Source organism: Python bivittatus, unplaced genomic scaffold (assembly GCF_059951505.1).
Source record: "Python bivittatus isolate LINGU-HERP-01145 unplaced genomic scaffold, Pbiv_v1 ctg000080_np1212, whole genome shotgun sequence".
NCBI lineage: Eukaryota > Metazoa > Chordata > Lepidosauria > Squamata > Pythonidae > Python > Python bivittatus.
In genome coordinates this window covers 23,507,415-23,530,873 of record NW_028277035.1, presented here as the reverse complement: position 1 = coordinate 23,530,873, position 23,459 = coordinate 23,507,415, and the positions used below count along the sequence as shown (strand labels likewise).

Sequence of the window (23,459 nt, the reverse complement as noted above, 5' to 3'; positions counted from 1 at the left end):
AATTTTCATCATAGGTATACCTCAACTATGAGAGACAAAATGGGGGAAAAAATCCAGAAAATCACATTGTCTGATTTTTAAAGAATTTATTTGCAAATCATGGTGGAAAATAAGTATTTGGTCAATATCAAAAGTTCATCTCAATACTTTGTTATACATCCTTTGTTGGCAATGACAGAGGTCAATTGTTGCTGGTATTTTGGCCCATTCCTCCATGCAGATCTCCTCTAGAGCAGTGATGTTTTGGGGCTGTCGCTGGGCAACATGGACTTTCAACTCCCTCCAAAGGTTTACCATGGAGTTGAGATCTGGAGACTGGCTAGGCCACTCCAGGACCTTGAAATGCTTCTTACGAAGCCACTCCTTCGTTGCCCGGGCAGTGTGTTTGGGATCATTGTCATGCTGAAAGACCCAGCCACGTTTCATCTTCAATGCCCTTGCTGATGGAAGGAGGTGTTCACTCAAAATCTCACGATACATGGCCCCATTCATTCTTTCCTTTACACGGATCAGTCGTCCTGGTCCCTTTGCAGAAAAACAGCCCCAAAGCATGATGTTTCCACCCCCATGCTTCACAGTAGGTATGGTGTTCTTTGGATGCAACTCAGCATTCTCTCTCCTCCAAACACAGCGAGTTGAGTTTAGACCAAAACGTTCTACTTTGGTTTCATCTGACCATATAACATTCTCCCAATCCTCTTCTGGATCATCCAGATGCTCTCTAGCAAACTTCAGACGGGCCCAGACATGTACTGGCTTAAGCAGGGGGACACGTCTGGCACTGCAGGATTTGAGTCCCTGGCGGCGTAGTGTGTTACTGATGGTAGCCTTTGTTACTTTGGTCCCAGCTCTCTGCAGGTCATTCACTAGGTCCAATTGTGCATGTTCTCCCACTTAAAAAGATGAGAGAGGCCTGTAATTTTCACCATAGGTGTACCACAACTATGAGAGACAAAATGAGAAAAAAAATCCAGAAAATCACATTGTCTGATTTTTAAAGAATTTATTTGCAAATCATGGTGGAAAATAAGTATTTGGTCACCTACAAACAAGCAAGATGTCTGGCTCTCACAGACCTGTAACTACTTCTTTAAGAGGCTCCTCTGTCCTCCACTCGTTACCTGTAGTAATGGCACCTGTTTGACTTTGTTATCAGTATAAAAGACACCTGTCCACAACCTCAAACAGTCACACTCCAAATTCCACTATGGCCAAGATCAAAGAGCTGTCAAAGGGCACCAGAAACAAAATTGTAGACTTGCACCAGGCTGGGAAGACTGAATCTGCAATAGGCAAGCAGCTTGGTGTGAAGAAACCAACTGTGGGAGCAATAATTAGAAAATGGAAGACATACAAGACCACTGATAATCTCCCTCGATCTGGGGCTCCATGCAAGATCTCACCCCGTGGGGTCAAAATGATCACAAGAACGGTGAGCAAAAATCCCAGAACCACACGGGGGGACCTAGTGAATGACCTGCAGAGAGCTGGGACCAAAGTAACAAAGGCTACCATCAGTAACACACTACGCTGCCAAGGACTCAAATCCTGCAGTGCCAGACGTGTCCCCCTGCTTAAGCCAGTACATGTCCGGGCCCGTCTGAAGTTTGCTAGAGAGCATTTGGATGATCCAGAAGAGGATTGGGAGAATGTCATATGGTCAGATGAAACCAAAGTAGAACGTTTTGGTCTAAACTCAACTTGTTGTGTTTGGAGGAGAGAGAATGCTGAGTTGCATCCAAAGAACACCATACCTACTGTGAAGCATGGGGGTGGAAACATCATGCTTTGGGGCTGTTTTTCTGCAAAGGGACCAGGACGACTGATCCGTGTAAAGGAAAGAATGAATGGGGCCATGTATCGTGAGATTTTGAGTGAACACCTCCTTCCATCAGCAAGGGCATTGAAGATGAAACGTGGCTGGGTCTTTCAGCATGACAATGATCCCAAACACACTGCCCGGGCAACGAAGGAGTGGCTTCGTAAGAAGCATTTCAAGGTCCTGGAGTGGCCTAGCCAGTCTCCAGATCTCAACCCCATGGAAAACTCCTTTGGAGGAAGTTGAAAGTCCGTGTTGCCCAGCGACAGCCCCAAAACATCACTGCTCTAGAGGAGATCTGCATGGAGGAATGGGCCAAAATATCAGCAACAGTGTGTGAAAACCTTGTGAAGACTTACAGAAAACGTTTGACCTCTGTCATTGCCAACAAAGGATATATAACAAAGTATTGAGATGAACTTTTGATATTGACCAAATACTTATTTTCCACCATGATTTGCAAATAAATTCTTTAAAAATCAGACAATGTGATTTTCTGGATTTTTTCCCCTATTTTGTCTCTCATAGTTGAGGTATACCTATGATGAAAATTACAGGCCTCTCTCATCTTTTTAAGTGGGAGAACATGCACAATTGGTGGCTGACTAAATACTTTTTTGCCCCACTGTAGATATAAGTGCATACCAAATAAAAATACTAAATATGTAAATATCTTTCTTTATCCTACAAGCTAGCTTGTAGAATAGCCATCATTCATAGAGAAAATGAAGCATTAATTAGGCCCCAAAACAGAACACTTACAGTATCTATCCAAGTATACTGTGGCCACCCACTTAGAGGGTACAAGGAACTATAGTGAGCCACCACTGACAAATGCAATTAAGCAAAAAACTCCCAATAAATAATCAACTATTTATCGATTCCTAAGGAACAGGAGGAACAGGAATCAATAGCCAAACAAATAATTCCAAACAGGAGTTTTTATAGTTTAAAGAATAAACAGTGACAATTTGTATCCTCAATATTAGCAAGGTCTATTTTTAACATGCTGCAAAATATTCAGAATGCACTCTGTTACATAAAGTAATGTTTTTCTAATTGAAGTAACTTGTTTAGTTTTCATTTCCACCCAATCTTTCTTTTCAATTGTAAACATAGAATCCCAAATCACATAATTGCATAATAAGATATTCCTAGCAGTTGTTTCTAGCAGACAAAAGAGACATGCACAGATGAGCTCATTCTCAACTGCCTGCATTGCACAAGTTGACAATCCCTTGCCATTCACAAGCAAACTGATTTCCATTTATCTAGTATGCATGTGTTGGTAAGCACCCATCCCATATCTTGAAAGAAACAGATCACACATAGCCTTTTTTTTCTGATGTATTCACCTGCCACAGCAGAAATAAATCAGTATATCAGATTGAATGGAGCCGCCTTGCATTTTGCAAACTTTTTTTTCCTACATACAACTGTTTGGCAAGATCCACAGCCTTCTTGAGAGCTGTGGCTTCCAAGACTCACCTGCAGCTTATCACCAAAGGAGAGTTTGTAGATGACATGTGTCATATCAGGATTCTGGGGCTGTGCAGTGGCACTATGTGTTGATACATGAAAATTTCCTGGAACCTAAAAGAGAGGAAAGTTCAATTTCTGTTGTGCTTAAAGTTCTCAGCAACTAATGTTCGATGTGTAATTTGAATCTTCAAAAACACTTATAATACCTATAAGAAGCAGGATAAGCAATGCCTGAAATGTTTTTACAATTAAGTTCCCCCTTTAAATGTTCATTTAATAATTTCAGCCATGCAGGAACAAATTGCAGGCCTCAGCAGAGAGCTGCTTATCTAAGTTCACACAGCAAAGAGAACAAGTTATATGCATACAACTATTCCAACCTGCCTTACAAAGCAGCAGACTAGGACCTTTCCAAGTTGGTTGGTTATTGGGAAGGGCCCCAAGCCATCACTCAATGTAACTTTATTTCTTTAAGTGGATCCATTAAGATTCCTAAAGGCAGGAGGTCAAGACAGTATATGTAGCATTCCCTCCCTCAATGTTTACCCTGTCAGCCACAATCTGGTGAATATGTTGGACTTAGCAAAAGTGATTGGCCCAAAGTTATCCAGAAAGTTTCCATGGCTGAGTAGTTTTAAACCTGAGTCTCACCAGGTTTAACTAGTGAGGTTTAACACCTTATCGATGTTTCCACTTTAAAAATGAAGTAGATTATAATAGAAATTATTTGTTAGAAGGTTCCAGCCACAGAATGCTGGCATCTTCCTTCCTAAGGGAATCTGCTACTGGCATTTGAATAAGTATAATGCCTAGCTGTGAATTCATCTACACATAAGCACCTTATCATGTTACAAGCTAAGACCTCACTATAATCCACATTTCTCACCACAATGTTGGGAAAACAAGTCAGTTCTTTAAAGCAGTTCTTTATACTCCCATACAATAAGGGCGGTCTGAGAAAAATAATATTCCTCTTTGAATTATAACTGAACCAGAGAAAGTGAAGAACATGAATTTTACTTTTTGTTCCTGAATACAAGAAGGAGGGGAGGAACAGGAATTAGTAGCCAAACAGGAATAAATAAATATTAATAAATATTTTATATTTTAAGAGCAAAAAAGTGCACTGGACATTTCATGTTTTGCAATTAGTCACCAAACATACCAGCTAATATGAAAAACATTGTAAAGGAAATAATAATCACACTCTATCAAGAGAAATGTTTACACTACAAAATGAGCAAGAGTGATCAGCGCACCATTTTTAGGCGTGCTCTAACATGAATCAATAGGAAGAAGCAGTACAATTTCATAGCCTGTGGTGCAAAAAGAAGGCATGAGTTAGCTATACATCTTTATTATACCAACAGCATGCTACACACTCCTTCTCCCCCACCCTATGGAGTCACAGGTGGCCTTATATGGCTGGATTATCTAATGCCACCACACCCATCTCACAAAGCAGGCCTGGTTTTTCATGACTGCTAATGAGTGAAACTGGGGCTCTACTCCCATCCTGAGAACTGAAGATCCTCGTTCTTTAACATCAGAATGCTTCTTCCCATCAGGGTGGCATTCTTTATTAGCTAAGAAGTACTTGGAACAGAAGGCAGCATTGTACTGCATGAGGTTAAAGCTCTTTGCACCGTGATGACTCATAAGCCAGAAGATACAGTGTTTTGATGAGAGAAGAGAAAAACCAACATGCAGACATGTTATGCTCTTCAGCAAGTCAGAGTCAACTCTAAAGCAGTTCCAAATGTTACACTAATGATACTCCTATCATTTATGAACCAAAAATTGAATCTATCAATATAACATTATTTCCTCTTTCCATCATGCTCTTTGCTTCAGTAAATAATCCAATTTTCTTTCCTATATTCTTTTAGAACTCGGGCTACTGCATTTAGTCAAAATACATTTCTAGTTTAATTGATTAAAGATGTGCCCTGCAGTTAATTACTAAATTCTAAAGCAGTGTTTCTCAACCGTGGCAATTTTAAAATGTGTGGACTTTCAACTCCCAGAATTCCCCAGCCAGCTTTTCTCTTCTAAATTATTGTTGATTCATATGCAAATCCATGCAGTTTTAATCAATCAATTAGCTGGGTAACAGTCCTACTTGTAACAGAGTGTATTGATAACAGTTTGTTGCTGCTACTGCTATTTAGGCTAGTTTGAAACTAATTATTTATTTAATCACACAATCATATGTGCATATCATAGAACCACAAAGTTGGAAGGAGCCATTCAGAGCATCAGCTCTAACACTGCTTAATCCAGGAATCCAAATTAAAGCATTCCAATCTAACCTCTGCTTGAATATACCTGGTGAAGGGAAACCCACCTTATCTAAGTAACTGGTTGCACCATCAAATTGTTCTTAGCGTTAGACAGTCTTTTCCTAAAATACATTTGGAATGTGTTTTCCTGTAACTTATATTCATTATTCCATGTCCTGTACTCTGGAACAAAGATGAACAAATCGTGACTTCCTTTTCTGTATTTTTTTTTCAGATGTTTTAACAGTATTACTTTATTTCTCCTCAGTCTTCTCTTTTCAAGCTTAAACATTCACAATTCCTTCAATCACTCTACAAAGAACCTTATTTCTAGTTCCCTAACGATCTATGTTACCCTCTTCTGACCTTGTTCAGTTTGTTTGAATCTTGCAATGCCTAAACTTTAGTCTAGATGGGTACCTGAGATGGGATCTGAATAATGCCCAATAAACTGGAACTACTATTTTCAGTGATTTTGGAAAACGTACTCCATTGATACAGCACATTTGCCCTTTTTTACAGCCATATTTCACTTCTGACTCAGACTCAGTTTGCAGTCAACTACTATTCCAAAGCCTAACTATGAGGCAGCATTTACTTGGCCCTGGCTGATCGCGAAAGTTATGGAAAGTTAAATACTGTACGGTCTGTACTTGGAAGAAAGACCCCCAGGAAGTACCAGAAGCATAGACTGGGGAATCACAGGGATTAAAAAGCAGCCAATAAAATCACATGGATTTGAAGTTGAGCTCCTCTCAGAGAGGGCTTAGGCTTTATTTTTATTATTCCAAGGTACTGGTAAGCATTTCATCTAAATCATTAATAAAAATGTTGAAGGTACAGGATCCAGGACTCAATGTTATAGCTCTCCTTTCACTGTCTCCGTCCAGTTTGATAGAAACCATTAATGAGTACAACATAAGCTGCTGAGACTCTTTTTGATTGCAGTGGCACAGAAATTTGGTTAATTATTACAAGTTTCAGTCAGCTATGTTCATCTTACTGTTGTGCCACCCAGTCCAAATTTAACTAGCATGCTAATCAGAAAATTATGGGATACTTTGTCAAATGCTCTGTAAAATAAATCCACAGCATTTGTACTATCTGCTAGGGAAACTACCCAATGAAACAATGAGGAGAGTAGTCTGGTAAGGCGTGCTTTTGACAAATCCACCCTGACTTCTGGTAATTATCACATTTGTTTCAAGATTCTTATAGGCTGATCTCTTATGACCTGCTGTAGACTGTTTTGTAGTTCCTGGAATCCTCCTTTTCCCCCTCCTCAAACATACCGGCAGTATTTGTACTTCACCTGTTCCTCTGGTATTCCTTAAAGATAATACATCAGCAAGTTCTTCAGTACCCTAGAATATAATTAATTTAGCCCTAGAAATGTAAACTAAATATTCCATGATTGTGTTTCTAGCATCTTAGGCTTCAGCATTGCCTCTTTTATTCAATCATAAGTTTGCATAGCTCTGACTTTTCTTGGTACTTATTAACATTTTGCAGTCTTCAGTTTGCAGCTATATGCTGATTTGTTCCTTTTCCTTTGAACTTTCCCAAGGAAGTCTTTTTAGTTGTCCTTAGCATTCTTTGTATTGAACAAAGTTTTCTGACACTCTCTCCACAGTTTTGAGCAACCTATCCCCCCTCTTTTTCATTTTCTTACTATATGTGTCCTTTGTTTTCACATCTTCATTAAGTTTTTGGTCTAATCACACTGGCTTCTGTTGCCATTTTTTTTCCTCACTGGAATCATCTGCAATTGTGCTTTTAGTCCTTTTTTAGGTACATCCACTAATCTTGAGAGTTTTTTCCCATTAGCTTCTTTTGCCATGGAATCCTATTTATTGGTGCCCTGAGCTGTTAAAATCCACTTTTTTGAACTCATAACTTTTCTGAAACATTCCTGCTACTTCCAGTTCCTCACTTAAATTGAAGTCCAAGACAGCTAATCTTCTTTTGATTCCCCCCCTGAAGGAAAACGTTGCCATTAAAAGAATTTCCTGGAATGGCCAATTCCTGGCAGAGTTTGTCTCCCAACAGAGATCAAGTCCCCCATCACTACTTATTTATGCCTATTTGAAAAATCTGCAATTTGCTTTTGGAAAGCGTCACCCTCATCTTCTCCTTGCTTGAGCAGGTAATAAGAGACACCAACAACTATTTTGTTTTTATTCATTCTTCTACCCATTTTAACACATAATTTTGCCATGTTCATTTACTTGGATTTCTGAACAGGTGTGGACACTTTAAACATAGAGTCCAGCTCCTCCCTTTCCGTTGCTTCTGTTTCTTTTGAACAAATTGTAGCCTTCAATTGCTGTATTTCAATTGTGAAACTCATCCCACCACTTCTTTATTACACTGTCATCATATTTTCTTTCTTGTACTAAGCACTGAATTTTACTTCCCATAATCTGAGTGATAATATGTACAGAAAGAGGCCATGAACTTTAATGAGTTAGTGTTCTTCCTTCTTTTTCACAATTTAATAGGACCCATTACAGTTCCTACTTCTTTCTATGGTGCACATGTTTACTTGAGGCCTTCCTTCACTCTAGCCCTAGTCCTGCAGGATACAATTTAAAGCTCTCCTAATGACACCCACCAGGCTTCTGTCAAATATATTTGTACCAGTCCTTGTGAGGTGCAATCCATTCTATGCCAATCTGATCACTGTCCTCAAACAACACTGCGAACACTATTTACATAGTTAATGATCCATTTGCAGTATTCTTCTTTTCCTTTCCAGTCTCCTTTGTGGACTACAACACAGACGAGAATACCACCTGAATCCCCCAGTGTCTTGTGCTTCGTTCCCAGGTCTTGATGATGATATGATTGTAGTTGTTTTTGTCAATATCATCTGTCCCTATATAGATTAGTAGGAAGGGATAACTGCCTGTGGACTTGATAGATCTTGGAGGTTGTTCTGCCTCTTCCTTGATGTGTGCTTCTGACAATATAGTTAATAAGCATATGGATCTCATTGGTACGCATTTGTTTTGGTTCTTCTTACTAATGAATCCTCAGCTACCATAGCTCTTTTCTTTCTTGCAGGGCACAGCTGCATCCCTTCTGTCCATTCTTTCTGCTGTTCTACAGTGTCTTTTCCCCACTTAGAGACTATTCCTTCTGCAAGAAGCCTGTTTATTGTGAACAGTAAAATAACAGCCAAGAGCATGTACATATTAACATTCCTTGCCATATCTCTTTGTTCTCCTGCCCTTATGTCTGACATGTAAAGACAGTTTCATATGCTGCAGCTATTCCATATGCTTTGTACACAAATATCATAACCACACAGATGAGGCAGATTCATGGTTCCTTACTATCTAGTTTTACCCAGAGACTCCACTCTTATGTAATTGAAAGGGCAACATCAATCTGGTATTCTCATCTATATTAATCCACTGTATTAGCACTAGAGAACTGGTTTCCATTATAGAGAGGCAAAGATGAGACAAACATAATATATTAGGGATAAATACATACATATTTTCTTCCTAGCATTTTCCCGCAGGTACAGGGTCCCCTTTTGGGGTGGGGGGGGGATCAACTGAATGTTGATCCATTGGTTGCAACAGGAATTTACTGGCTTTTTGCCCAAGCCTGATGTCATGGGCTGAGATAGAGTGACAGACCCAAAGTCACCCAGCCAGCTTTCATGCCTAAGGTGGGACTAGAACTCACAGGCTCCTGGTTTCTAGCCTGGTGCCTCAACCACTAGACCAAACTGGCTCTCATAGATATATATATATGCCTTTGAGTCAGTGTTGACTCCTGGCAACCCCTGGACTAGTCCCTGCAGTTTTCTTGGCAAGGTTTTTCAGAAGTGGTTTGCCACTGCCTTCTTCCTAGGCCTGAGAGAGAGTGACTGGCCCAAGGTCACCCAGCCGGCTTTGTGCCTAAGGCGGGACTAGAACTCACAGTCTCCCAGTTTCTAGCCTGATGCCTTGATCACTACACCAAAGTGGCTCGACAGGAATTGGGTGTCTTATTTTACTCCATTTCAGCTTGCCCACTTGTCATTCTAGTGATACTGTCTTTGTTTCTGTACTATCTTTGCTTTGTTTGCAAAATATCAAGATCAGCATGGAAGTAAATGGTGTTTATTAACAAGTCATTTCAAAATATCAGGATGGGATATTTTCTTGCTAAGCACTCCAACTGTTGCTTGAAACAGCAGAATGGAAAATCTACTTAAATGTACACTGCTTCATCTCATGGCAACATTCCATGGAACAGAGACAGAAAATCAAATGTTTTTTTAAAAAGATTCTGATTTCCTGGAACCAAAGTTATATGAAAACTGTCAACCAGGACACTTCTTTAGGAAGAGGTTCAGATTTCATCAGCTATTTCTGTAATACATTACTCTTATTATGAGTAAGAAACAGTTGCAGATACCTACGCTATTAAAGGGCAAACTTAACACCAAACCTTTCTTTCTTCATAAATAACAACTTTTACACCTCATTTCTTCACAATCTGGGGGCAACTTTAAACAGCTTTCTTCCTTCCACTACAGTGTATGATCTAAATCACAGTTCTTGCAGCACATTTGACTCTATAGACATACAAGCAGTTTCTTGTAAAAGCTTGTCAACATTTCCCCTGGACGGTTTCAACCTTACTTGCCTTGTTGATGCTGAAATGACCCTCAAATCTACATCCATCTCCATTATTCAGAGGAATTTTCATCGAGTTATCAATATGGCCAACTTCATGTCTTCCCATTTCATCCTGAATATCCAATCCAATCACTACGGTTCAAGGATCAGGTACGAAAAGATGAAGAAAGAATTTGTTATAAATGATTTAAGACAAAGACATCTACTGTATTTCCCATTGTTCCCATTGACCCCATATCTAGAGGGCTGAATAAATGGAATATAGCTTTTGCTTCCCCCAAACCCTCTCCAATATAATCCCATTTAAACAATGGCACAACTGGCAAAAACTAGAGTTCATTTTTATAATTCCACCAATAATCACTAGGAAGATAGTTTTAGCTACTAGATAATTTTTATTTCCTGGCTAGATCTCTGGAAGGGCCTGAAGACATGGCTTTGCCATCTGGAGAACCAGTAATATGGGTATGGAGCCTGCAAAGTGGCTGTATTGCTAGTGAAATTGAGTGTGCTATCCCACAGACTATGTTTTTTTTTAATGGTTTTTAATGTTTTATTGTTTTTAATGTATTTTAAATAATTTTTGTTGTTATGGTTTTGGTTATTATGTTGTATTGTTTTTGTGTTTTTAATTTTGTATGCCGCTCAGAGTCACATATGTGAGATGGGCAGATATATAAATTTATAAATAAATAAATAAAGTATAATAATACTTATATACAGTATTGTCTTGTTGGACATCATGGGAGGAAGACAGCCAAAGCTCGGCTATACAGGGAATGAGCTAGTAGAATATGCCATATATCATCTTTGCCATCAGAAAATGCTTCTCACGTTCCATTACATTCCATGTTCCTACTGTAATTCTATCTTTGCAACTTCAGATTTTCTTTTCTTGAATGGCAACATCAGGAAATAGATGTCCCAAAGGCTTTAATCTAGCCATGTCATACAGTGGGGCAAAAAAGTATTTAGTCAGCCACCAATTGTGCAAGTTCTCCCACTTAAAAAGATGAGAGAGGCCTGTAATTTTCATCATAGCTGTACCTCAACTATGAGAGACAAAATGGGGGGAATAATCCAGAAAATCACATTGTCTGATTTTTAAAGAATTTATTTGCAAATCATGGTGGAAAATAAATATTTGGTCACCTACAAACAAGCAAGATGTCTGGCTCTCACAGACCTGTAACTACTTCTTTAAGAGGCTCCTCTGTCCTCCACTCGTTACCTGTAGTAATGGCACCTGTTTGACCTTGTTATCAGTATAAAAGACACCTGTCCACAACCTCAAAGAGTCACACTCCAAACTTCACTATGGCCAAGACCAAAGAGCTGTCGAAGGACACCAGAAACAAAATTGTAGACCTGCACCAGGCTGGGAAGACTGAATCTGCAATAGGCAAGCAGCTTGGTGTGAAGAAATCAACTGTGGGAGCAATAATTAGAAAATGGAAGACATACTAGACCACTGATAATCTCCCTTGATCTGGGGCTCCACGCAAGATCTCACCCTGTGGGGTCAAAATGATCACAAGAATGGTGAGCAAAAATCCCAGAACCACACGGGGGGACCTAGTGAATGACCTGCAGAGAGCTGGGACCAAAGTAACAAAGGCTACCATCAGTAACACACTATGCCGCCAGGGATTCAAATCCTGCAGTGCTACACGTGTCCCCCTGCTTAAGCCAGTACATGTCTGGGCCCGTCTGAAGTTTGCTAGAGAGCATTTGGATGATCCAGAAGAGGATTGGGAGAATGTCATATGGTCAGATGAAACCAAAGTAGAACGTTTTGGTCTAAATTCAACTCGTTGTGTTTGGAGGAGAGAGAATGCTGAGTTGCATCCAAAGAACACCATACCTACTGTGAAGCATGGGAGTGGAAACATCATGCTTTGGGGCTGTTTTTCTGCAAAGGGACCAGGACGACTGATCTGTGTAAAGGAAAGAATGAATGGGGCCATGTATTGTGAGATTTTGAGTGAACACCTCCTTCCATCAGCAAGGGCATTGAAGATGAAACGTGGCTGGGTCTTTCAGCATGACAATGATCCCAAACACACCGCCCGGGCAACGAAGGAGTGGCTTCGTAAGAAGCATTTCAAGGTCCTGGAGTGGCCTAGCCAGTCTCCAGATCTCAACCCCATGGAAAACCTTTGGAGGGAGTTGAAAGTCCGTGTTGCCCAGCGACAGCCCCAAAACATCACTGCTCTAGAGGAGATCTGCATGGAGGAATGGGCCAAAATACCAGCAACAGTGTGTGAACGTTTGACCTCTGTCATTGCCAACAAAGGATATATAACAAAGTATTGAGATGAACTTTTGATATTGACCAAATACTTATTTTCCACCATGATTTGCAAATAAATTCTTTAAAAATCAGACAATGTGATTTTCTGGATTTTTTTCCCCATTTTGTCTCTCATAGTTGAGGTATACCTATGATGAAAATTACAGGCCTCTCTCATCTTTTTAAGTGGGAGAACATGCACAATTGGTGGCTGACTAAATACTTTTTTGCCCCACTGTAAACACCATTAATACTCCAAAAGATCCTCAGCTCTTCCTCGGTAGCATGTTCAGTGCCCTCTGACCTGAAAGGCCATATACTATCAAAGGCTACTATACTATCCATCATTTTATATTTTCTATCCATATGGTTTCTTGGTAAAAATATTGGAGTTGTTTACCACTGCCTTCTCCCACACAGTATGAATTGATGCCTTTGCCATTGTCACTAAAGTGATCATCTGCCTCTGGCATTCTCCTATATCGCTGTTGCCCAATATAGGTGCCAGGCAGCTGGGCAGCTAGGACGACCTTCCTGCCTCTCTCCCATTACAATATTGATAACAAAGATAAAAAAGACTGTTGTCTAAGATCCTGCTGGGATGCTATCTGTCAGAGGAAGCAACAGATGAACCAGTGGACTGGACTGAGAATAAGGCAATTTTTTTAAAAAAATCACATCTAAGGACACACACAGCAGTATAGCTTGTCCCTCCTATAATTTTAAATCCATGAATACCTGGAAATGATCACCCTGTCCTAGTTGCTAAAGTCCCCAGAAGCTGTGATACTTTTATACATGCTATAAAATAATACTTGCTTTCCCTTTCTGAATCTAAGAAAATGTCTCTGAACCATAGTAACTGATTGCCTTCCAAAGATTCAAGATACACATGGGAGGCCGCCAACAACCACAGCAGTTGCCATCAGGTCTATTCATTTCAGTGGACTCTGCATGGTTCTCTCACATAGAAGCTCCAGTGAAATGTGAGCTGGTGGTAGAAATTCTACTTATATAATACACACCCTCACACGTATTGTAAAAATAGTTAGAAAAGTATTGCAGTCATTTTGAAGCCTTTTTTTTTTCAGAAATGCTCTTTGCCTAGTACTGAAAACATGAGAATAGATGCCAAATTAAGCCCTCATTCTCTTTTCAAGGAAAGAGTGTTCTATAAATATTTTTCTTTTCTATTAAGTACCCCGTCATTTGTTACAATGACAAGTACACTATTGTCTAAATAAATATTTAGCAACACCAGAAAAGTCATTCATAAAAGCAAGAATGTAACTCTACATAGAAAATCTTTTTTTTCCAAGAAAAGAACAAGTATTACTCATAGGAATCTGAATGTAAAATATGAAGTTAACATCATAGTTCTTCAATCACAATTGTAATCTTAGCTGAATAAGGAAAACTCACATTCACAGTGCAGATTTGGCAAGCTGATGTTCAAATTTACTTCTATTTTGCCCCCACTGTCTTTGTCTGGATCATCCACATAGAGTTCATTCACACTGCAGGGGAGAGGAAAATAGGTGGTGTCATTTTTAGAATTCATTAAAACAAGCTATTATTTGATTGAGATGTGTCAAGGACATTTGTACAGAAAGGGAACATAAACTTTGCTGTAGGGCTAAGCTATCTATACAGGCTCAGAAAAATAATTATACCACTCTTCAAAATACTGATGCTGTCTCCCTAGAACACATGCAGAATTCAGAACAACTGAATTTTAAAGGAAATGTACTTAAGTTGAGAGAAAAGATGTACTTCTTTATGTGATTGTGCTAACCATTAAGAAACATAAAAGATTCCTATCAGCACAAGTAAAATTAGATTCTAATAAGTTAAATAATAAGTACAGTGTACTGTATATCTTCTCAATAAAAAAAATAAATATACCCACAATGAATAGAAATCAGATTCAAGCTTAGACATGTTAATAATTGATCAAGTTGACACTCTTTCTTGGCTCCCAATTAACAAAATTATGTTGAAAAGAGCTGTTTTTACACTAGATGACCAATTGTGCACAATTTCCTTCCAGGCCAGTTTGGGCATCACTCATTTAGGCTAAATAACCCATTTTTAAAATAGATCTCCAATTATTCAATTTTACAGACAGAAGGACATTATTTAGAAGTTGAGATGCAGCACAATTAATCATTTCTGAAAGAACCCCTATACATTTGATGTATGTAAATGGAATAGAGCAGAGAGACAGCTTGGACCTGCTTTCCTCAAGCTTACAATTTCCAGCTATGAAAATGAACCATGCTATCTGGGGGTCATGGATGCTGTGGGACAGGAAGTGGAAGCAATGGACCCAACCTATTCCCTCATGTTCATATTCTCATACATGTTATATCATTAATGTGTGTTCTCATCATTCCAAGGATTAAGTAATATGCAGATGTCTCTTCTTAGCAAAAAATAGGCCACAGATATGCAAAGGCTTCTGAGTAAAGAACTATTTTTTTAGATTTTTGTTTTAAAATGCAAATTTACTCTAACCATAGCAAGAATGGCTTAAACTGATAGGCTTCTCCCATAATCCTATCAATGACTAACAATATACAATATACCTAATATCACTATATAAAGGACAAGAACATTGAAAGTTAACCAAAATCTGCACGTCAAATTAAATCAGAATGGCTGCACTTGTAGCTGTATCTATTAGCAGGAACTATTAACAAATTACAGATAACTCCTCTATGGTTAGGTCTGTATATGTGAAACAAAGATTGTGATTTGTTCCAAAGTAAACAAGTCAGAAAAAGAAATGAAATTTTTTTCTAGATTTCTTTTTCTGATATGTTTTTTCAAAACAAATGAGTATCTCTGGTTCACACAGCACACTAAACTAAATCAGAGGTAGAATTTTCTGTAAGTATAGTTGCTTACACCCAATCAAAGGAGGAACCCATAGATACTATGAGTTAATCCAATGGGTGAATGTTTTGTTTAAAAAGAATAAAAGGAGATGCTCATGACATATAAAAGCAGAGTTGCAAACTAAGTTGCTTAGCATTAAATACACAGAAAAAGTAACCAATCAGCACATATGATGAAGTTCAGTTTTCATCCAATTCATCCTAGTCACACCTCTTTCCTGGCAATTATTTCCTGATCTCACTCTGCAATTGCTTCCTCTCCCTTCATTCTTTTTCACTCCTAACAGTTTTGCCTTTTCTTTTCTTTTCACATTCTTGGTAGAAAGATATCACATGATTTTTCAAGACTGACTATCAGGAAGACATTTTACTGGAGCATGTGGGCTCAAGATGGACCATATGGAAGCAAGTATACAATGCAACAGGACAGAGCCACAGGTCTGAGAAAAACATGTACTGTCCAGATGCTAAGATTACATGGATAGCCTTTAGTTTTTGGATGGCACATTCCAGATGGAGCAACACATTGTAAGCTATTTCCGAAAGAGAGTACACATCAGATCAGCAAGTTCAGTAAAGCTGTGTTTCAAGACAATGTGCCACACTCAATCCATTGCTTGGCAGTCCCTCTTTTGCATCTCCCTTAAAACTGTTCCAAAGAGCAGATGGTAAGCATTAATCAACCCTTTGTTAAGATGATTCATAAATATGACACAGAAGGGAGAAACATGTCTACTCATGGATGACCTGGTTTGATGTTCCCTCATTGCAGCTGTTGCTTCCCAATAGGCAAGATTAAGCTTTCTATAGAGTTTATCACTGGCTGATTACGTAGTCTTTAGGATTAAGTAATATAGTCCTCCCAGTTCCCAGGAGTGACCTCAGCCAAGAGAAGCATAAATTCTCATAAGCAGTGCACCTATCCATACCAGTAGTGCTTCCTGAGATATACCAGCTTGCGAGACAGCCTGTTTCATAACAAGGCCTCACTGCCCTTCTCCCCATCTCCTCCTAGATCTATGAGATTAGAAACACACCTATCCTGTCAGTTACAATCTGTGAAACAAACAAAGCTATCAAAGACAGTCAAGCTTTGCAGGTTTTACACTGACAGTACCTTTGAAGTAAAATTTGCATCAAAACACCCTTGCTGTCCTCTTTAGGACAAGAAGATTTGTTGTGTGACTAGTGTCTCTTTTTGTAGAAACCACTTTAAAAATATGCATGTTGGGCTAATAAACAGGTCTGAGTTGCGGTTCTTTACTGCAGAGTATACCGTTTTCATTCTTTTATTTTTTCTGGAAGAGGTATTACTATGCTTGAGAGGGATTTTGAGAAGATGGTCTCAGCTTCTCCCCCAGAGCTGCTAATCTTGATGCTCCAGCAGCTTAGTATTCTCTCTCCACCTCATCTGCTGCTGAAAGCACTCCATTCTTCCCCCAACCCAAAAGAATTAACTGGTGGCCTTTGGAAACAATTGTTCTTCATGAGATGCTAAGCAACCACCACTTTTAAGAACAAAGAGGAGGGGAAACTTCCTCCCAATTCTACCTAATTATATCATAATTCTTCAGCCTTCCTCCTTCTCAAATGGCATTGAGAAAGTGCCATAATATATTGGGTAGACTTTCATGGCTGGTATCTGATGGGCAGTGTTGAGCTTCAGGATTTAGTGACCATGGTCTAGATAACAAATTTCCTGATGTTTCACCAGCAACTGTGGCTGGTATCTTCAGAAGCAAGATGGTCTGCTATGCAGACCACAAACAACTGAGCAGGGACTGACTGGGCTCCTGTCTTTATAGTCAGGTGACCTGACTGATTGGTACCTGGTACCTCAGGGGTCTCCAACCCCCAGGGCCGTGGACCAGTACCAGTCCGTGGCCTGTTAGGGCCGCACAGCAGGAGGCGAGCGCGAGCAAATCTTCATCTGTATTTACAGCCGCTCCCCATCACTCACATTACCACCTGAGCTCTGCCTCCTGTCAGATCAGCAGCAGCATTAGATTCTCATAGGAGCACGAATCCTACTGTGAACTGCGCATGCAAGGGATCTAGGTTGCACACTCCTTATGAGAATCTAATGCCTGATGATCTGAGGTGGAGCTGAGGCGGTGATGGGAGGTGCTGGGGAGCAGCTGCAAATACAGATTATCATTAGCAGAGAGGTTTGACTGCACAGAGACCATAATAAATCAATTGCTTGCAGACTCATATCGAAACCCTATCATGTAATGCTCTTGAATCATCCCAAAACCACCACCACTCCGGTCCGTGGAAAAATTGTCTTCCACAAAACCAGTCCCTGGTGCCAAAAAGGTTGAGGACCGCTGTGGTACCTGACTGGAAGTCTTTCTTCCAGGGATTCCCCAGAAGAAGGTAATGATGGCAGGCTAGCATTACTCAAGCTAAATCTCCTGAAAAATCCTTCCAACAGCTTTTCCCTTTAGGCCAGCTCTTGGAAATTTAGACGGTGATGTACTTTGGAGCTTTGGATTTCCTGCCCAAACTCAGAAGTTTGGGACTTAATAAAACTTGCCAGTCCTGAAACACAAGGGGTAGCTGTGAAACTATGCATATCATACACTGGGAAAGATGTAAGGAACATTTCCCTTTTAAAACACTATTGCCACATTTCTGATTATAATAAGGAGAAAGGGGGGAAATAGGAAAAAATAGGGAAACTCTATATGCAAAGAATCCGAATCAAATCAAGAAACTCAGTTTAAGTGAACAAGCCACATATAATTATTCCTACCCAAATAAGTTTTGGATATGTGTACAGTTTATTCCTGCAATGATAGTTTAAGGTAAGTCATCTGCCCTCCTACTTAGGTATTGGATGCCTTTCTTGCTTCTCCATCCTATCTCTCAGTTGTGTAAAATGCAGAATTAAATCCAAACCTCTTAGAGGAAATGATAACTGTTTATCCCAATTAAGCAAAAAGTCCCACTTCTAATGCCACAGGCCCAGCCAGGATAATAGGAAAAAAGCACCTAGAACTGGAACCCACTAGGTATTCGAAGGGGTACTAGAAATGCTTTTCAGTGATAAGTCCTTATATATTTATGAAGCATACATTCTAAGATATATAAAACATAGATGGTAGAAAGAACAGCAACATCAGTTTGATAAATATTTCACCATTTCACCAAGCAACATATTTGCTGGTTCAAAGGCAATGTAGAGGAGGGGGGAATATAACCTTTGCCTGTTGCTAGTATTCTAAAAAAGCTCTTCAAGCTACAAGGGTTCAGTCTTCTGCCCTAAGATCTTAGGCTAAGTCATCGCTGCATGTCCTTTAAGAACTATATTTGAGCTACCATCCATCTCCCATATCTTCTGCACTTCTGTCCATTATCTCATCAAATCCAGATTGTTCTTATATTATTTTGCCAGGTTCCTAGTTCTATTAGATACCGTATGAACTCCAGTTATGAAGATCTCCCTAACAGGCCCTATTTTAGGTGTTCAAACTGTGTGAAGACAAGTCAATAGCAACTGATAAGTACCCCCCCCCCCCCGTGGTAGCCGAAAAGTGTAACGCTCTCCCTAAGAGTCTTCCCTGGTGCTAAATCTCAATATAAAGATGCAAACTTTTTTATTGGCGGAAAGACTTCCATGTGTTCTCTTTTAATGATTGTTTTAGTTATTTTTTCTTGGTAGGTGGTTCTTCCTAACCATTATCTTAAGTATACAAACCTGCTGATCTATCTTATCTATATGCCTGCAGGCAAGCTGGATGAGAATAAAACAAGAAAACAAGGACTAGGCAATATCACACACACACAGAATGCTCTCTTTGTTGACATTTTATTAGCCTACATTACTCTCCTGGACAAAAAATATACATCTGTAGTCACCAATTCCATTATTTAATGCAGTGTTTTTCAAACTTGGCAACTTTAAGATGTGTGGACTTCAACTCCCATGCTGGCTGGGAAATTCTGGGAGTTGAAGTCTACACATCTTAAAGTTGCCAAGTTTGAAACATGCTAGTTTAGTGGAATAATCACTGGAAAACTGCAGTTAAGCACATACATCCACAGCAGATATGCATTTTGATTCAAAGGACAATGTTTCTAAAGATGATAGAATCACAGTGCCATCAACTCCAGCTATACTCATCAATGAAAAGCATATATTCCACAAAAGGTACAGAGAAGCAAAGAGCCTACAGCTCTGAAGGACAAAATATTCCCTACATTTCTAATGTGACAGGAAAGGATAATCTTTTAAATTTGAAAAAGTCAAACCACATAAAATGCAGTTACTTTGCAGAATTTATAACCATTACATGCTTGCTCCATTTTTCTGACTGGTAAGAAGACCAGCGTCACAAAATATAGTTTCAACAGCTGCATCATGTCTTTGTAACACAGGATTTAACTTTTTGCAAATATGCCATAATGGAAGCAAACATATACCTACAGGCAGGCAGTACAGATGCTTGAGTTTCATTAAACTCCTGCCCCTAAGGCCAAATACAACTCTCCAATGAGAATATCTCCAATGAGAAATTCTCCAATTTCAGTCTTCTTTTAAATGAGGACTGTGCCTTTTTTTATTGAGTTGCCTGTCAGAATCCAGGTGAATAAAATAGGCATCTTATTCCAAAAACTGAGATTGTTCAGTCATCAAGAAACATCCTGGGTCTTGCTTCAGGTAAAGCCTTGTTAATAGACTTATTCAAAGTGATTAAAATATTTAAAGGCCTACATCTGGAATCAATATGCCTAGGCTGGACTATCATAGGAGTTGCAAGAGGAGGAAGGTAGCGTTTGGGAGGTTCTGGGTACAAGGGGAAGGCAGGCTTTGCTCTTTTTATCAACACTAAGGTAAGTAGTATAAGACTTCCACATGCTTCAAAGCAAGATAGGGAAAGAGACAGTTCACATTTGCACAATTTCCACCACATGAGGAGCTTTCAGAGATAATCTGACTAGGTATATGGCTTTATAAACAATAGTAACTGCAGACAGTGCTTTAGATAAGAAAAGAGTTCAGTAGCTCTCATGGGTTTGCTCCAACAGAGAGAAGCTAGTTCATGAAATGAGATCTCTGTCACAGATTCTTTGTGACAACTGTCAATTGATTAGAATTTGCGCATATGCTTCCTCATCTGTCCATTAAAATATTCCCACACATCTAAATCACTTAGTCTTTCAGTGTCTGTGGTAGAAAAAGTCAGACAAACGCTTACAGTTTTAAAAACATATTTCCAGCCCAGCCTTGCTCTTTTTAATTACTAACAGCTCCTCAAATTTCTGTACTCTTCTTATTTGAAGATAGGTACAAATTACCTTGAAGCAATCTGAAACTCTGGGATAAGATGGGTAACATGTACTATGGGATAGTAGAAGCTTTCCAGTTCACCAAGGCAGAGGTCCTCAGCTAGAGAAGGTGGTCTGCCTCCTGAGGCCTCATCACAATAAAAAGCTTTATTGCCACTGCTCCTCCGCCAATAGTGGGTGAAAAGTAGATTAGAGGAAGCTTTGGAAGTGTTACATCCAATCTCTTCCTTCCTCCACCAAAGGAGAACCTACTGCCCATAAATTTGAGAGGAAAAACATAAAAATTACAACCAAAAATAAAAAAGGGAGCAGAGATAAAATTAGATCACACTTCCTACATAGTCAGAATGAACTAGACTCTTTCGTCTATGCGTCCCTGAAGAGGAAAAGGGGTGTGTGTGTGTGATGAAACGTGCACATCATTGTACAAATGCTGCAATTTATATGTGGTATCAGACATTAAGAAGCAAGTATATAATGTCCTTTTGTTGTCACTGTGGTTTAATGCTACCTCCAATATGTTTGTTAGCATCTCAGCTTCTTAACACTTGCTCTTGTGGCTCTCTGCTCACTAAGAGTTTAACATAAGGATTTAGCTTCTGAAATAATCAAAGACAAGAAAATACAGATTAAAAAAAGGATACAGTGTTGTTTTGTTATTTTAAGATATACCCAGCATCTTTGTTACTTCCTCTTTGCCCAGATCCAGGAATGTTCAAAGCATATTGGCTTACTATGGAAGGAACTGTAGTTCTCAAATCAATATAAAATAAAATGGAGGTTAGAGACGTCAACAGTCATTTGAGTCAGCCACTGTAATTGGCACTATGGCACTCAGTTTTCTGCTTCCTGTTAACCCACACACATACACGATGAGGATGAACAGCGTAACCTTACCACTTCAACAATCTTGCAACACCTTTCATTAAAGTATCTCAGAAGTGTTGAGCAAGCATTAATTAAGCTGAGGAAGTAGACAGCCAAATATGATTCTCAATTTAAAGCACAGCATAATGAGAAATACATGCAAGATTATCTGTCAAAAGTTTGCCAGTCATAATACTGAAAAAACAAACCAGGGACAAATGAAGCATGTAGTCAAACAGTTAAATCACACTCTACATATTAGAACAATTAACACTTGCTCTAAGCCAGTGCTTTTCAAATGATTTTCCAGAGACTCTGGGATTCTTCAGAATCTTCTCAGGGGTTCTTTAACTTTGAATATTAGAGCTAGTGGAAAAGTTCTCGACAAGAAAACTTGCCCACTGGTACTTGTCTTTTTCTACAGTACGTACAGGCAAAAAGAGTACAACCTTCCCTATCTAGCCATGGTCCAGACGTGAGGATCAATTCCCAGATATTTTTAGCCTGGATAGCCATTGCTGAGAACTCTTAAGAGCGGAAATCCACATATCTGGAGGCTCCCAGGTGGGAGTAGCCCAGTGTACGACATATTCCAGGGCATACATTTCATTCATACAGGTAACAGAAAGCATATGCCCATTCCATGCTACAGAAATAAAGTGTGCACTCCAAAACTACACCTCCAAATGCCTTGTGTCATATGAAACTGAATGGCAGGCATACAAGTATTCTCAGTCACCAAAAATGAAGCTGGTGGGAAAGGGTTACATCCAACTCACCTAGATAGAAGGGGGAGGAAGAAGAGGAAGTGCAAGCTGTACATGTTCAAGAACATATGCTAGCCAGGACAGCAATTCCAGCAATCACGGGTAATTGGCCCATGTCAGATGGGCCACAGCCAAGAGCCCATGCTGCAGCTAAAGATTAGAGCCCAGGAGTACTAAGTCAAAAAACCTGCCCATTCTCATGGTCCAGTCCAATCCAGGAATCAGAAAAACTTCCAAAGACAGCAGAATGACAAGTAGCACAAGCATCAAGCATTTCTGCAATACAGTTGAACAGATAGGCAGCAGGCTGCTCCAACAGCAGCAAATTTGATAGCCAGAGCAGCACTAGGTGATGCCATCAGCATCAATCTTAAGTCCCAGAATCATCACAGAGACCACAAAGAGAAACATAGCTGCCCTCCAAACTGAGGACACACAAATCAGATCTCCCTTCTCTCCATTGCTAGAATCTCAATGAGAGAACTAAGGTGCACCAGATGTGGTGATATGTTGGAGATGAGCTCCAATAAGGCATAGGAGACAAGAACTGATCTACAATGTCAAGCATGGCAGCTCAAGATCCTGAGGAGGGAAAGGCTCTTGTTGAGTCTGACCTACCCATATAGAACATGGGAGCTCCACCCTATCCGTATCCCACCACTTGAATAAGGTACTCTCTAGAACTGAATTATATGCAATACAGGTAGTCCTCACTTACCTACCGCAATTGGGACCGGCAACTCTATCACTAAGTGATGCGGTCATAAAGTGAAACATTATATGACTACGCCCAACTTACAATGTCAGTTCCAGCTGCAGTTGTGAAGCAAATCACCAGCAGTCATTAAGCACAACATCACATGACCATGACTTGTGACTTCTTGCTGGCTTCCCCATTGACTTTGCTTGTTGGAAGCTGGCTGTGAAAGTCACAATTGGCAATCATGTGACCAGGGGATGCTGCGACCATTGTAAATGCACGCCGGTTGCCAAGTGCCCGAATCATGATCATGTGACCATGGGGACGCTGTGATGGCTGCAAGTTCAAGGACCAGTTGTAAATCTCCTTTTTCAGCACCATAACTTTGAATAGTCACTGAACAAGCAGTCGGTA

At 39.7% G+C, this 23,459-nt stretch overlaps 1 protein-coding gene across 1 annotated transcript in view; it reads right to left on the bottom strand.

Annotated features, from left to right (window-relative positions):
- Positions 1-23,459, bottom strand: part of ERGIC1 (endoplasmic reticulum-golgi intermediate compartment 1) — a 98,887-nt gene that overhangs the window by 12,545 nt on the left and 62,883 nt on the right. The window contains exons 4-6 of the mRNA XM_007425877.4: positions 13,939-14,033; positions 10,231-10,355; positions 3,308-3,412 (exon numbers count right to left, since the gene is read on the bottom strand). Of these exons, the coding sequence (XP_007425939.1) occupies positions 3,308-3,412; positions 10,231-10,355; positions 13,939-14,033 (325 nt within the window). The remainder of the gene's footprint in view (positions 1-3,307; positions 3,413-10,230; positions 10,356-13,938; positions 14,034-23,459) is intronic.